The 15,248-nt window shown below is 48.1% G+C and overlaps 1 protein-coding gene across 1 annotated transcript in view; it reads left to right on the top strand.

Moving 5' to 3' along the window:
* The first annotated feature begins 1,954 nt into the window (after nucleotides 1-1,954).
* LOC146759520 (olfactory receptor 14J1-like) overlaps nucleotides 1,955-15,248 on the top strand; it is a 28,513-nt gene continuing 15,219 nt past the window's right edge. The window contains exons 1-2 of the mRNA XM_085510417.1: nucleotides 1,955-2,857; nucleotides 9,286-9,345. Of these exons, the coding sequence (XP_085366543.1) occupies nucleotides 1,955-2,857; nucleotides 9,286-9,345 (963 nt within the window). The remainder of the gene's footprint in view (nucleotides 2,858-9,285; nucleotides 9,346-15,248) is intronic.

Below are 15,248 nucleotides of genomic sequence, written 5' to 3'. Positions count from 1 at the left end.
TCCTAAAGACTCTGTATCCCCCTTGCGCTACAGTGAAGTTGTGGAAGCCATTAAACTTTGTCCCTATGGTCCAAACAGGAGCTCAGGCCTGCAGCTCATCTATGGTATCAGTGTGCAGAAGGTGGCACACAGTCATTAGACGGATCATGGGCCTTGGAGTTGACTTAGCAAAATGGATACTCGTAGGGCATGGCTTTCCTGAAGACCCATGTGAATTCACCAGACAGCCAGTACTATCCCCTTTCTGGCCCTCAGCTGATGCCCAGGAAGGAGGTATCTGTCTCGGGGACTTCCCACACGGTTTACAAGCACTGGCACACATCAGGAGCAGCCCAGGCACCTTGGGCATCACCCAGTGTCTGTGTGTGAGCAGCTGCCTCCCCGCTGAAGAACCGAGGACTCAGAGCAGGAGCTCACATGCAGGCAACTCCTTGTGCACTTCTGAGCTGAACCAGAGGAATCCCAGCTCCTGTGGGTGTGTAGGGAGCTGAATCCCATTTCAGCTCCAGGATTTCTGTGAATGGATGAGACTCCTGCACTGCCTCAGCTGGATCACTGTCCTGCACAGGGAAAGTCCAAACCTCGCCTTCCTTGTCTGGGTGCCCTTATTGTTTCATCAAATGAACTCTGGGAGCACTCCCCATATGTCTCCAATCAGTCACTGACCACTGGACATGTGGTGGTTAATTGAGCGGATTTCAACGCACAGTCATGATGCTGTTGTCTTTCAGGAGCTGTTGGCCATGAGGACCCAGGGATGTGTCAGGGGAGACGAGTGGGAAGGATAAAAATGACATAATCTGCTGCTTGCTTGTCCAGGCTCCTGGGACACAGGGAGCTCATAAAAGTGGGCAGAGCTGCAGAGAGACAGCTGTGCCCAGGAGCAGCTCTTGTGCACAGCACAGCCTGCAGGTGACAGAAGGAGAGGAGAGAAATTGGAGAGAGCTTACAGGATGTGTGTGGTGTGAGCGGGCTGTGAGCTCACTGCGGGAGCATTGCTCACAGACCATGACAGGGTAAGTCTCACTGCAGACCATGAGCTGCTTTTCATAGAGCGTCAACTTCATTTGGGATATCCCATAGGAGATCTGGATGCAGGCACTGCATGTTTCTTTACTGTGGAAAAAGCCTTCTGCTCCAGCTGAGGGCTTCCGTGTTGCAGTGTCAGAGCACAGCCCTGAGGGCTCCATGTCCCAGCACAGCTGCAGGCTGTGCAGCCGGGGCTGCAGGCGGGTGCCCAGGGCTGTCCTGCAGAGCAGGGTCCCTGCTGTGCCCCAGGGGCTGTGTGCCGGGTATGGGACTCTGCCGCCTGCCAGGCTCAGCACTCAGCCTGCCCGGGGAGCTGCCCAGGGCGCTGCGGGGAGACAGGTGGGGGGGAGGAGCCCCCCGGCAGGGTTTGTGCTGCCACAGCTGCTGCCTGGGGCAGGGGGATCACAGCTCCACTGCACAACAGGATGTTTATGAGGGCACTTTGCAAAAGGAGAGCCAAGGCAGGGGGTTTCCATTTCCTGTTCTGAGGCAAAGAGTTTTGGAGTCAGAAATCTAAAAGGGGCAATAAGAGTTCTGAGTATTTTTCGTCAATCAATTGCTTGTTTTGTGAACAATAGGCATGAATAATTCACTTATCCTACAAACAAGCAGCATTTTCTAACTGAAACTGAATGCCACAGAAGCTCTAAGAGCACTTGGGGTAGAGATATGAGACTTGAAACAGATGAAAATACCCAGGGAGAAGGGATAAGAAAATAAGAGGAAGGTTAGAGCTCCATATGCTGCTTCTGCTTAAGGAATGCTGAAATACATGAAATTAAATGCAAGTAATGGTGCTAAATGTACACTGTTGTAAGAGAATAAAAACATTTCATATTATAGCAGGAGGAGTGTCTTTGAGAATGGTCTGGACTTGTCATTATCTTCTGCACTCTGAACAGAACTCCAATCCCAGGAACAGCAGATGCCCAACAGCAGCTCCACCAGCGAGTTCCTCCTGCTGCCGTTGGCAGACACACGGCAGCTGCAGCTCCTGCACTTCTGGCTCTTCCTGGGCATCTACCTGGCTGCCCTCCTGGGCAACGGCCTCATCAGCACAGCCGTAGCCTGCGACCGCCGCCTGCACACCCCCATGTACTTCTTCCTCCTCAACCTGGCCCTCCTCGACCTGGGCTGCATCTCCACCACTCTCCCCAAAGCCATGGCCAACACCCTCTGGGACACCAGGGCCATCTCCTACGCAGGATGTGCTGCACAGGTCTTCTTCTTTGTCTTCTTCATCTCAGCAGAGTATTCCCTTCTCACCATCATGTCCTATGACCGCTACGTTGCCATCTGCAAGCCCCTGCACTACGGGACCTTGATGGACAGCAGAGCTTGTGCCACCATGGCAGCAGCTGCCTGGGGCACTGGGGTTCTCAATTCCCTGCTGCACACTGCCAGTACGTTTTCACTGCCTCTCTGCCAAGGCAATGTTGTCAACCTGTTTTTCTGTGAAATCCCCCAGATCCTCAAACTCTCCTGCTCAGCCTCCTACCTCAGGGAAGCTGTGCTTCTGTTTTTTAGTATCAGTTTATTCTTTGGGTGTTTTTTATTCATAGTGGCATCATATGTGCAGATCTTCATGGCCGTGCTGAGGATGCCCTCTGAGCAGGGACAGCACAAAGCCTTCTCCACATGCCTCCCTCACCTGGCTGTGGTCTCCTTGTTTGTCAGCACTGCTGCTTTTGCCTACCTGAAGCCCCCCTCACTCTCATCCCCACCCATAGACCAGATTATGGCAGTTCTGTACTCGGTGGTGCCTCCAACACTGAACCCTATTATCTACAGCATGAGGAACCGGGAGATCAAGAACGCTCTCAGGAAGGTGTTGCCATAAGCACTATTCCAGCTTCCATAAAATGCACAACTTTCTCACAGGATTCCCAGTGATGGTTATTTATGTTTTATGCATCTTTGATTGTTTGATTGTGTTTTATACAGCATTCTGCAAAAAATGTTGCAAATTATTTCACTTCCTTCCTACCTCCTTTCCATTTTTGCACTCCAATAACTCGTGTAAATGTGGAACCAGATTCCCTCAATAGGTTAAAAGATAAATAAATACTTTCAAAGTAAACTTTTCCTTAGCTCTTCTGTCTTCCTACCTTCTCTGGGTCTGGGGGAGGTAGAGCCGCAGACAGCAGCACAACGTGCTGTTTTCATTCCTGCTTCATTTACAGTGTCACAGTGCTCTCAAGTCCTCTCATTTGTGCAGGCCTGAAAGTCCTGTGTGTCTCACAACAGTCCAGTTGTCTCTACAGCAGCACTCTGGGGCTGCAGTCAGTTGTTAGCAATATGAAAAGGTCTGTCAGAGCTGGTCTCCTTGCTGGTACTGCCATAACATGAGGGCCCCTTCAGGTCAGGACCAGAGAACTGGAGGCCTCTTCCAAAGCTGGTGTAAGGAATATACCTCAGGAGCTGCTCCCTGAGAAGTCCTCAAGATCTTCTGGTGTTCTTCAGTGAGTGACCGGATCAGAGAGAATAATCCCAATGTGACCAGTAAGAGACTTGGGGCAGTGCTGTGGTTTAAGGTTTTTGGGTTGAGATAAAGAGAAAAAGAAAAAGATAATAATCATGACAAATGTATTTATACATATATAATATATGTAGTGTATTTTCACACATATACAACATATGCAGTTGCAAACATATATGAACTAATCCCAATGCACACCTGTTTGCAAGTCCAGGACTAGTTGCTGGGGTTTTAACAGCCACAGGGTTCACTGTAGGAGCTGTACTGACTTTCAGGCTGTTGCAGGAGTTGAAGGACCTCAGAGTTCATTGCCAGAGCTAGAACCACCACAGGACCTGTGATTATGTTGGAGCAGCCACTGGGCTCATTGGAGGGGTTGGAGTGACCACAGGGCTGAACCTCCTGGCACAGTGCACCTCCCTTGGGAGGAATTTGTTTCACTTTCTTATCAAAATACTTGGAAAAGCTACAGGACCCGTAGCAGGAGTGACTGCAGAGCTCATTATGAGGGATGGAGTGACAGTGGGATCTGTCCCAGAGCTTGGAGCAGCCACAGGATGTGTAGAAAAACTTGGTTATACTGCAGGGTCTGTGCCAAGAGTTGCAGAGGCTGCAGCACTGTCAGCGTTTCCAGCTCTCTGGATCTGGCACACTGCAGTCATGTGTGTATCTTGGGGGTTACCAGTGCCACAGCAGACCAGCCCCCAATATTCTACCAGTTTCTCAGGATCCTGCAGTTGCTCACAGATGAAGTTCCAAAGCCCTGGGGGTGCCCACCGCTCCAGGCAGCTGCACAGACTGTCCCACACCCTCTGCCATGCAGAGCCTTCTCACCTTGGGGCAGATCTCTCAGTGATATTCCTGAATAATTGTTTAACCTCAATCATAGATTCATAGAATCACCAAGGCTGGAAAAGGCCTAAAAGATCATCCAGTCCAACCGTTCACCTATTACCTATAGCTCCCACTGAACCATGTCCCTCAACACAATATCCAGTACACCCCCGGACTCACAGAGGCGACAATGTAAATTGTGTAATTCCTAATCATATGGAAAATATTACTTCCAAAACCAAAAGATGGCCACAGAGCTGAATGTGCACAAAACTTCACTTTGTCAGCTGCCAATTTTATCGTGGTACAAACTGAGGTCAAACAGCATAGCAAAATAAATACCCTAATGCAGCATCCAAGCACCAAGTAAGGAGCTGTGCAGTGAAGCTTCATGAGAAGACTCAACAACCTCCGCACATAGGAAGCACATCCACACATACCAGCACCATGGCCTGCATTTCTCCAGCTCCCACAAAGCCCAGAGTTATCTCACTCTGGACAGATGTGCTGCTATCTCAACCCTTGGAGCCTCACATCAGGCACCAAAATGATGGTGGTTGTTGAACCCAACATGTGGCTCAGCAGCACACAGTGCTTTGTGCACTGCCCAATTCCCAGTGGGATGGGGATGAGAACTGGGAAAAAAAGTACAACTTCTGGGTTGTAACAAAGCAGTTTACTAAGAGAGATAAAAGAAGAGGAGTAATAGTTATCACTATATATCCATTGATATGGAATTGTATGTAACAACTGATGCACAAGCACTTGCTCAGCACCAACAGACTGATGCTCAGCTGGGCCCTGGGCAGTGAAGAGACTGAGATGAACTCCCACCCCTTTCAATACAATTTCTGCTTGCTGTCAGCTGATAGAGATCGTCCCTTTGTCCACTTTCAGTCAGCTGTCCTCACTCTGTTCCCTCCCAGCTCCATGTGCCCTTTACTGACAATGGCCTTGGCTCTGTACAACACTGCTTAGTAGCAGCTGTAAACATCAGAGTGTTATCAATGGTTTTCTCCTAGAACCAAAACACTGCACCATAGCAGGCAGTCTGAAGAAAAAAAATTCATCTGAGCTGTAACTCAGATTCCTGCCTGTCCCCCTCCTCTTGTTCGTCCTGATCAGGAAGCAAGGAACAGAATCTGCTGCTCTTCTTTTTGAAACCTTTCCATCAGTATTCAGGTGGCTCCTCTGCCATCCCCAGGCAGAGCTCAGTGCACTCTCACAGATGGCAGCAGCCTTTTTTCATCTTCATTGCCTAATCGTAATGAAGAGTCTGTACCTACTTTGCTACAGTTCAGAGGTGGAAACCATCCCACCATGTCTCTGTGAGACAAACAAGACCCTAGGCCTGCAAAAGCACAGAGATTTGGAGTTCGCTGAGTGAATGTTTGTGGTCCTCTCATTAGTGTAAGGATTCTTCAGAAAGCATCCCCTTCAAGAAGCATGTTTTGATTTAGCCTGTCTGGGTGTTGAATCTACACTGTGGTACTGATGTTCAGGGCCTTGCTCAGAAGCAGCAGCCTGCATGAAAGGAAAAGCTCTGTGGTTTTCTATTGATTTGTCCCGTTTATTTCCCATGCTACCCGCACTGGTCTACAGGCACTTTTGGGCAGCAGCAGGTTGGGGTTACCCCCAGAGGGTACACAGTAAGATTTAGGACGGGGTATTGGCAACAAGACTTTCTCTGATGGACAGCAGAGCTTGTGCCACCATGGCAGCAGCTGCCTGGGGCGCTGGGGTTCTCTGTTCCCTGCTGCACACTGCCAGTACGTTTTCACTGCCTCTCTGCCAAGGCAATGTTGTCAACCAGTTTTTCTGTGAAATCCCCCAGATCCTCAAGCTCTCCTGCTCAGAATCCTACCTCAGGGAAGTTGTGCTTCTCTTTTTTGGTTCCAGTTTAGCCTTTGGCTGCTTTGTTTTCATAGTGGTGTCCTATGTGCAGATCTTCATGACTGTGCTGAGGATGCCCTCTGAGCAGGGACGGCACAAAGCCTTCTCCACGTGCCTCCCTCACCTGGCTGTGTACTCCCTCTTTCTCAGCACTGCCATTTTTGCCTACCTGAAGCCCCGCTCCATTTCCTCCCCACTCCTGGATCTGACAGTGGCACTTCTGTACGCAGTGGTTCCTCCAACTCTGAACCCTGTTATCTACAGCATAAGGAACAGGGAGCTCAAGCACGCTCTGAGGAAGGTGTTGCAATAAGCACTATTCCAGCTTCCATAAAATGCACAACTTCCTCATAGGATTCCCAGTGGTGTTTCTTCATGTTTTATGTATCTTTGGTTGTTTGATTATGTGAGATATAGGAATGTGCAAAAGAAAATAATGTTATTGAACTTATAAATAAAAATGAATTTAAATTCTTTCCTACCTAATTTCATTTTGTCACTTTAGGAGCTGATGTAAACATGTAACCAGATTCCCTGAATACGTTATAAGATACCTAAAAAGGTTTCAAAAAAGACATTTGCTTAGCTTTTCTTTCTTCCTACTTTGTCTGGATTTGGGGAGGTGCAGCCACAGACAGCAGCTCAACGTACAGCATAGGAAGTTCCGCACGAATGTGCGGAAGAACTTTTTTACAGTGAGGGTGACGGAGCACTGGAACAGGCTGCCCAGGGAGGTGGTGGAGTCTCCTTCTCTGGAGATATTTAAGACCCGCCTGGACGCCTTCCTGTGTGACATGGTGTAGGGAGCCTGCTTTGGCAGGGGGGTTGGACTCGATGATCTCTGGAGGTCCCTTCCAACCCCTACAATTCTGTGATTCTGTGATTCTGTGATTTTCATTTCTGATCTCTTTACACCGCCACAGTGCTCTCAAGTCCTCTCATTTGTGCAAGCTGAATGTCTTCTGTGTCTCATGACAGTCCTGTTGTCTCTACAGCAGCACTCTCGGACAGCAGTCAGTAGCCAGCAATATGAACGACTGCATCAGTGCTGGTCTCCTTGCTGTCACTGCCATAACAAGAGGGCCCCTTCGGAGCAGGTCCAGAGAACTGGAGGCCTCTTCCAAATCTGGTTTAAGGAATGTACCTCAGGAGCTGCTCCCTGAGAAGACTTCAAGATACTCTGGTGCATTTCACTGACTGCCAGGGATAGTTTCAGAAGTCCCAAGGAGATCTGTAAGGGACTCAAGGCAGTGCTGAGGATTAGAATCTGTGGTCTAAGGTCAAGATAAAAAGAAAACGATTATAAATATGATAAATGCATATATACATATATATATAGTATATTTTCACATATATACAATATAGGCAGTGGCTAACATATGTGCATGTACTAATACATATACATATCATACATAGATGATAGAAGTTTATATGCATATCTGTTTGCAAGTCCAGGACCTGTTGCAGGGGTTTTAACAGCCTCAAGGTTCACTGTGGGAACTGGAGAGGCTGTTTTCCTACTGCAGGAGCTGGAGCAACTGCAGAGCCCATTGCCAGAGCTGAAATCACCGTAGGACCTGTGACTGAAGTTGCAGCAGCCACTGTGCTCATTGGAGGGGTTGGACGGTTACAGGGCTGTACCTCCTGGCACAGTGCACCTCCCTTGGGAAGCATTTGTTTCATTTTCTTATAGCAATACTTGGAACAGCTACAGGACCTGTAGCAGGAGTGACTGCAGAGCTCATTATGAGGGGTGGAGTGACAGCGGGATCTGTCCAGAGCATAGAGCAAATGCAGGACATGTGGTAAAACCTTGGAGCTGCTGCAGGGTCTGTGCCAAGAGTTGCAGAGGCTGCAGCACTGTCAGCATTTCCAGCTCTCTGGATCTGGCACACTGCAGTCATGTGTGTTTCTTGGGGGCTACCAGAGCCACAGCAGACCTGCCCCCAATATTCTACCAGTTTCTCAGGATCCTGCAGTTGCTCAGAGATGAAGTTCCAAAGCCCTGGGGGTGCCCACCACTCCAGGCAGCTGCCCAGACCGTCCCACACCCCCTGCCATGCAGAGCCTTCTCACCTTGGGGTAGATCTCTCACTGATATTCCTGAATAATGTTTAACCTCAGTCACAGAATCATAGAATCACCAAGGTTGGAAAAGGCCTAAAAGATCATCCAGTCCAGCCATTCATAGGTCATTATCCATATAGGCTATTACCTATAGCTCCCACTTAACCATGTCCCTCAACACAATATCCAGTCACTCCTTGAATACCCCTGGCTCCCAGAGAAGACAACGTAAAATGTGTAATTCCTAATCATACCAACAATATTACTTTCAAAACCCAAAGATGACCACAGAGCTGAATGTGCACAAAACTTCACTTTGTTGGCTGCCAATTTTATTGTGATATAGACCAAGGTCAAACAGCATAGCAAAATAAATACCCTAATCCAGCATCCCAAGTTGACAAATGATGCAGCAGGGAAAACAAGCAGCAAGCAAGGAGCTGTGCAATGCAGCTTCATGAGAAGACTCATCAGTCTCCACAAATAGGGAAACTATCAGCATCATGGCCTGCAGTTCTCCAGCTCCCACAAAGCCCAGAGTTATCTCGCTCTGGACAGATGTGCTGTTATCTCAACACTTGGAGCCTCTCATCGGGCACCCGAATGATGGTGGTTGTTGAATCCAGCATGTCGCACAGCAGCACACAGTGCTTTGTGCACTGCCCCATTCTCAGTGGGATGGGGAAGAGAATTGGGGAAAAAAAGTACAACGTGTGGGTTGTAACTAAGCAGTATTCTAAGAGATATAAAAGGAGAGGAGTAATAGTTATCACTGTATATCTGTTGATATGGAATCGTATGTAACAACTGATGCACAAGCACTTGCTCATCACCACCAGACTGATGCTCAGCTGGGCCCTGGGCAGTGAAAAGACTGAGATGAACTGCCACTGCTTTCAATACAATTTCTGCTTGCTGTCAGGTGCTACAAAACATCCCTTTGGCCACTTCCAGTCAGCTGTGGGCAGTCTGTTCCTTCCCAGCTCCTTGAGCACTCCACTGACCATGGCCGTGGCTCTGTAGAACACTGCTTAGCAGCAGCTGTAAACATCAGAGTGTTACCAACATTGTTTTTCTCTTAGAACCAAAACACTGCACCATAGCAGACAGTCTGAAGAAAACAATTCCATCCCAGCTGTAACTCAGATACCTGCTTGTCCCCCTCCTCTTGTTCTTCCTGATCGGGAAGCAAGGAACAGAATTTGCTGCTCTCCACTTTGAGAACTTTCCATCAGTTCTCAGCTGGCTCCTCTGCCATCCCCAGGCAGAGCTCAGTGCACTCTCACAGAGAGCAGCAGCCTTTCTTCATCTTCATTGCCTAAACATAATGAAGAGCCTGTACCTACTTTGCTACAGTTCAGAGGTGGAAACCATCCCACCATGTCTCTGTGAGACAAACAAGACCCTAGGCCTGCAAAGGCACAGAGATTTGGAGTTCGCTGAGTGAATGTTTGTGGTTGTCTCATTAGCGTAAGGACTCTTCAGAAAGCATCCCCTTCCAGAAGAATGTTTTGATTTAGCCTGGCTGGGCCTTGCATCTACACTGTGGTACTGGTGTTCAGGGCCTTGCTCAGAAGCAGCAGCCTGCATGAAAGGAAATGCTCTGTGGTTTTCTCTTGAGTTGTCCCGTTTATTTCTCACGCTACCTGCACTGGTCTACAGGCACTTTTGGGCAGCAGCAGGTTGGGGTTACCCCCAGAGGGTACACAGTAAGATTTAGGATGGGGTACTGGCAACAAGACCTTCTCTGAGGAATCCTCCCACAGTCCTATGGAACAACTCAGAGGCTTTCCCTGCAATCTCCAACACCAACAACATCCCTCAGCCCTTCTCTGTCACATCCTGTTCCCCTCCCTTCGCCCTTTGGACCTGGTTTAAAGCCCTTTAATCAATCAGTGCAGGAGCATTTCAGATGGGGTCATGGAGGAGGCAGACTGCCATTCTTGGGGTGGCCATTTTCCCAGGAGGGCATGGTGGAGGGCTTGTCCCGTCCAGTTCAACCAACACTTGTATCCACCCAGCAGAAGGCTGTGCCCTATGTGTTTCATTTGACCTCTGCATGGAGCTTACAGTTGACAGGGGCATGGCTGAGAAGCTCTGGGCATGGACTAATGGACAAGGAAGTAATGTGCCTTCCTAACTTCCTCCCTGCATACCTTAGCAACTTCCTTGTAATCTCACCAAGTATCCTGTCCCTTCTTCCATAGGGCGTAGATTCTCTTTTTCTTCCTGAGTCTCAATAGTTTTTCCCAGTTCAACTGCACTTGTCTTCTTCCCCTATGGCTCACCTTATGGCATTCAGGGACAGCCTGATCTCGTGCCTTTAAGATTTCCATCTTGAGGAGTGTCCCGGCTTCCTGGACCCCTTTACCCATAAGGAGCGACTCCCAAGGGACCTGTGCTACAAGTGTCCTGAACAGGTCAAAGTCCGCCCTCTAGAAGTTCAGGATAGTAGTTTTGCTAGTCACCCTTCTGACATCTCCAAGAATAGAGAATTCTACCATTTCATGGCCACTCTGCCCAAGACAGTCCCCAACCTTCTTAACTCCTACCAGTCCTTCACTGTTAGTGAAGAGCAGGTCTAGCAAGGAACCACCCCTGGTAGGACTTCATACCAGCTGTGTAAGGAAGCTGTCTTGCATGCAATCTATAAACCTCTTGGACTGATCCTCTGCTATTTATTATATTCCCAGCATATATCAGAGAAGTTGTAGTCTCCCAAGAAAATGAGTGCTGGCAATCTTGCGACTTCAGTAAGCTGCTCATAGAATGCCTCACCCATCAATTAGGCAGTCTATAAGAAACCTTTAGCAAGATGTCACACTTACAGGCCTTTCCCCTGATCCTTACAAACATGCACTTCATTCTGAAGCCCAAGCTCTTCAACATCAAAACTCTCTTTAATATAAAGGGCCACACCACCACCCTTCCTTCCTCCTCTATCCCTTCTGAAGAGCTTGTAACCATCCATCACAGCACTCCAGTCATGGCAGTGGTCCCACCATGGGTCAGTAATAGCAACTAGGTTATTGTCTGTCAGGTGCACAGTTGCTTCCAGCTCCTCCTGCTTGTTGACCAAGCTGCGTGCGTTGGTGTAGACGCACTTCAGCTGAGGCATCTGCCTCTCTCCCATCTCAAACAGCATTTCCCTAGGCTTATCTCTGGTAAGCCCTGTTTTGTCCCCTCCCCCATCGTAGCTAGTTTAAAGCTCTTTCGATAAGCCCCGCTACCGTCTGTGCTAGGATTCACTTCCCCCTTTGATACGGTTGGGTTCCATTCATGGATAACAGGACATCCGCCAAGTAAACAGCCCTGTGATCAAAGAAACCAAAGTTTCTGGCTCAATACCAGTCTCTGAGACAACTGTTCATTGCTTTGCTTTCCAAGCCTGCTCTGTGTCTCTCACTGCCACTGAAGTTATAGAACAAAAAATCACTTGATCTCCCACTTTGTGAACTAAATGGCCTAAATTCCTGAAATCTCTTTTTATAGTTTGTAGTCTTCTCTAAGAAATTTCATCACTGCCCACCTAAACTATGAGTAGTGGAAAATAATCAGTGGACCTAACCAGCATGGGGAGTTTCCTCGTTATGTATCTGACCTGCAGCCAAGAAGGCAGCAGACTTCCTGACAACTCGGGTCCAGTCTGCAAATGGGGCCCTCTATTCCTCTGAGAAGGGAGTCACCCACCACGGCCACCCTTCTTTCTTTCATGGCAGAGGAAGTCACAAGGCTTGGTAGTGACCGCCTTGCATTAGGTTCCCTCCTAGGCAGATCCTCCATTGCCTCCCCATTCTTATCTCCTTCAGATTTCAGAGTGTCAAACCTGTTGCTTAGAGGGAGCAGGGGTTGAGGGCTAGGCAGGCATGTGGGGGCTCCTGTGATGTTGAGTTGGGACTCTCTTCCAACCCCCCTCATCAGTCAGGTCTGTCCGACTGTGACAGGGCAGGGAGTCAACCACTTTTCTGGGGGTATCTGCCTGGCAGCCTTCCCGCGGGGATGCCAGCAAGTCACTCCACCAGCCCATCTCCAGATCACACACCCTGATGGTAAACTGTGAGTAAAACCTTGAGTAAAGTGAGAGTTCACCTAGAGAAAAGTATGAGTAGAAACCTGGATTGACGTGAGGGTAAACCCAGAGTAAAACCAGGATCCCATCCATCATCATGCTCAGCCTCTAAGGGGAACATTTTCCAGTGTTGCTGTGTAAAAATATAGGTTCCTCACATCTAACCTATGTCTCCCCTTTTTAATTTAAATCCATTTCCATTTGTCCTGTTATCAACAGACCATCCCATCCTTTTTCTAGTGTTAGGCATCTCATCCTCAGATGGAAACCCTGGGGCTGAATTGGGATCAGTTTTTCAAAGAACCACGGGGGCTGGAAGTTCACCTAGCTGAGTTCAGATGTGCACAGTGAGGTGTCTGTGTGTGAGTCCCTCATCTGAATCCTTGGTTTTTATTCCACAGGGACTGCACTGCTTATACACAGACTCTCAGTGATGCCCAAGGTGCCTTGGGTGATCCTAGTTTTGTGCTAGTGCTTGTAAACTGTGACGGAAAATCTATGAGATAGACACCTCCTTCTGGAGCATCAGCTGAGGGCCAGAAGGGAGGTATTCTTGGCCATCCTAAATACCACTGCAGCCCCGTGCTTAGGGCACCCATTGTGTCTTTTGCACCTGACCCCATGGAGTACGTAGTGATATTCAGCTTACCGAAAGGATGAGCTCAGAACAGAAGAGGCAGATTTTCTTCTCTGCTCCATCTGTGGCATAGTCTGGATTTCAAGGCATTGCAAAGCTATGGCACATCTACGTTCTTGCACTGATGACACTTTAGCATGCTCTGGGCTCGCATTTCAACGGCATCTAATAAATCTAGGGTCATACCAGTTGACAGGAAGCTGGCAAATGTTGTCTCATTGTAAGGAAGAACAAGAAAGATGACACGGGCAATTATGGACCTGTCAGTCTCACTCCAGTGCCTGGTAAAATTATGGAGAAAATGATGGTGGGAGTTATGGAAAAACAGCTGAAGGACAATTCTGTCATTGGTCACAGACAACACAAGATACAGAGGGGAAGGTCCTATTTAATTTCAGGTCTTTTTATGATACCTTTATCCATTGAGCTGAACAAGGGAAGGCAGTTGATGTAATCCTTGAGGATTTCAGTAGAGCTTTTGATACTATTTCTCCAGCACCCTTCTGGACAGAAATTCCTGCATACGGCTAGACAGAAAGAGAACATGGTGTGTTGTAATACAAGAAGAATTTTACAGAGCAGCAGCCATGGATTGAGATAAGGAGTTCACAGAGCAGCAGCTGCGGAGCAGGATAAACAGCATGAGAACAAAGGACATCTCTAGGAAAAGAATGAATGGCTCGTGGCTTTGAAGGGGGGTTATAGGGTTGTTATTGCAGTAGCTTTCCTCCAATTAGCGTCTGTGATTTTTGGACACCCTTGTCTGTCTCCTTTAAAATCATGGTTTTTCGGGCAATAAATTGACGCAGCTATATGTAACTATATTGGTGTTTGTCTGCTTGTCCCAGCACGCTGACATTTTGCCTTTCAGGTTCACCAGCAGTGGTGAGTGAGCAGTTGGCCAGTAGTTCTGTCCCAAAGGATTATAGTCAGTGGGTTCCATCGGGCTGGTAGATGGTCACTGTCAGAGTTCCCCAGGGTTCCATTTTAGGGCCAGTTTCCTTTCATGTTTATGCAGATGACTTGCATGCAGGACTAGAAGACGTTCTGAGCAAGTTTGCTGGTGAGACCAGATGAGGAGGTGCTGTTGCCTCCACTGAGGGTGGAGAGGACTTGCAGAGAGATGTGGACAAGTCAGAGAAGTGGGTACCAGTTGGTACCAAGCACCAAGTGCATAACGCATAACAAGAACTAGTGCCTGATTGTGCACCTGGGTATGGGCAACCCTGGACATAAACACTGTCTGTATATTGGACACATGAGAGACGTCTGACTGAAAAGGATTGGGGGTCCTGCTCAACATAAAATTTTAAGTGAGTCAGCAATGTGCCCAGCCAGCCAAGAAGGCCAACAGTCCCCTAAAGTGCATCAAGCAATTTATTGCCAGCTGGGTGAGGGAAAGGGTCGTCCCTGTCTGCTCTGCATTGCTATAGCCTCACCAGGAGCACTGGGTGCACTTCTGGGCAATGCAGAACATAACAGACATCAAACGATGGTAGAGTGTGCACAGGAGGACACTGGAACTCAGAGATCTGAAGTTCAGAGTTTCACTGGGATTGACTGCTTGTTCAGACGGGGCCCTTCTCACACCCCACATCCTGTGATGAGACACAGGGCACATGTGGGATATGAACTTTAACAGCATCCTTGCACCACATGCAAATGCTTTTCCCAGTGCTTCAGTGTTCCACCACCCATTGCTTTCAACATAGTTTTCAACACCCCATTGTATCTTTTAATTTTACCAGAAGCTGGTGCATGGTAGGGGATATGATAAATCCACTCAATGCCGTGAACTTTGGCCCAAGTATTTATTAAGGGAATTTTTGAAATGTGTCCCATTATGAGACTCAGTTCTTTCTGAGGTGTCATGTCTCTATAGGACTTGTTTCTAACAACCCAATATTGTGTTTCTGGCAGTAGCATGGGGTACTGCGTATGTTTCAAGCCACCCAGTGGTTGCTTCCACCATGGTAAGCACAAAACGCTGATCATTATGAGATCCTGGCAAGGTGACATCATTCACCTGTCACTCCTCCCCGTATTTATACTTTTGCCTTGGCCTTCCCCCCATAGAGGCTTCATATTCTTGGCTTGTTTAATTATGGCACATGATTCACAGTCATGAATAACCAGTGCAATAGCATCCATAGTTAAGTCCACCCCTCAGTCTCTAGCCCAATTATATGTTATGTCCATTCCTTGATGGCCTGAGGTCTCATGGAACCATCAAGCTTGAA

The sequence above is a fragment of the Coturnix japonica genome, chromosome 10 (genome assembly GCF_054131305.1).
Source record: "Coturnix japonica strain WE chromosome 10, WE-NBRP24, whole genome shotgun sequence".
NCBI classification, from domain to species: domain Eukaryota; kingdom Metazoa; phylum Chordata; class Aves; order Galliformes; family Phasianidae; genus Coturnix; species Coturnix japonica.
Note: the sequence above shows the minus strand (reverse complement) of the source record. Positions and strands in the feature narration are given on the sequence as shown.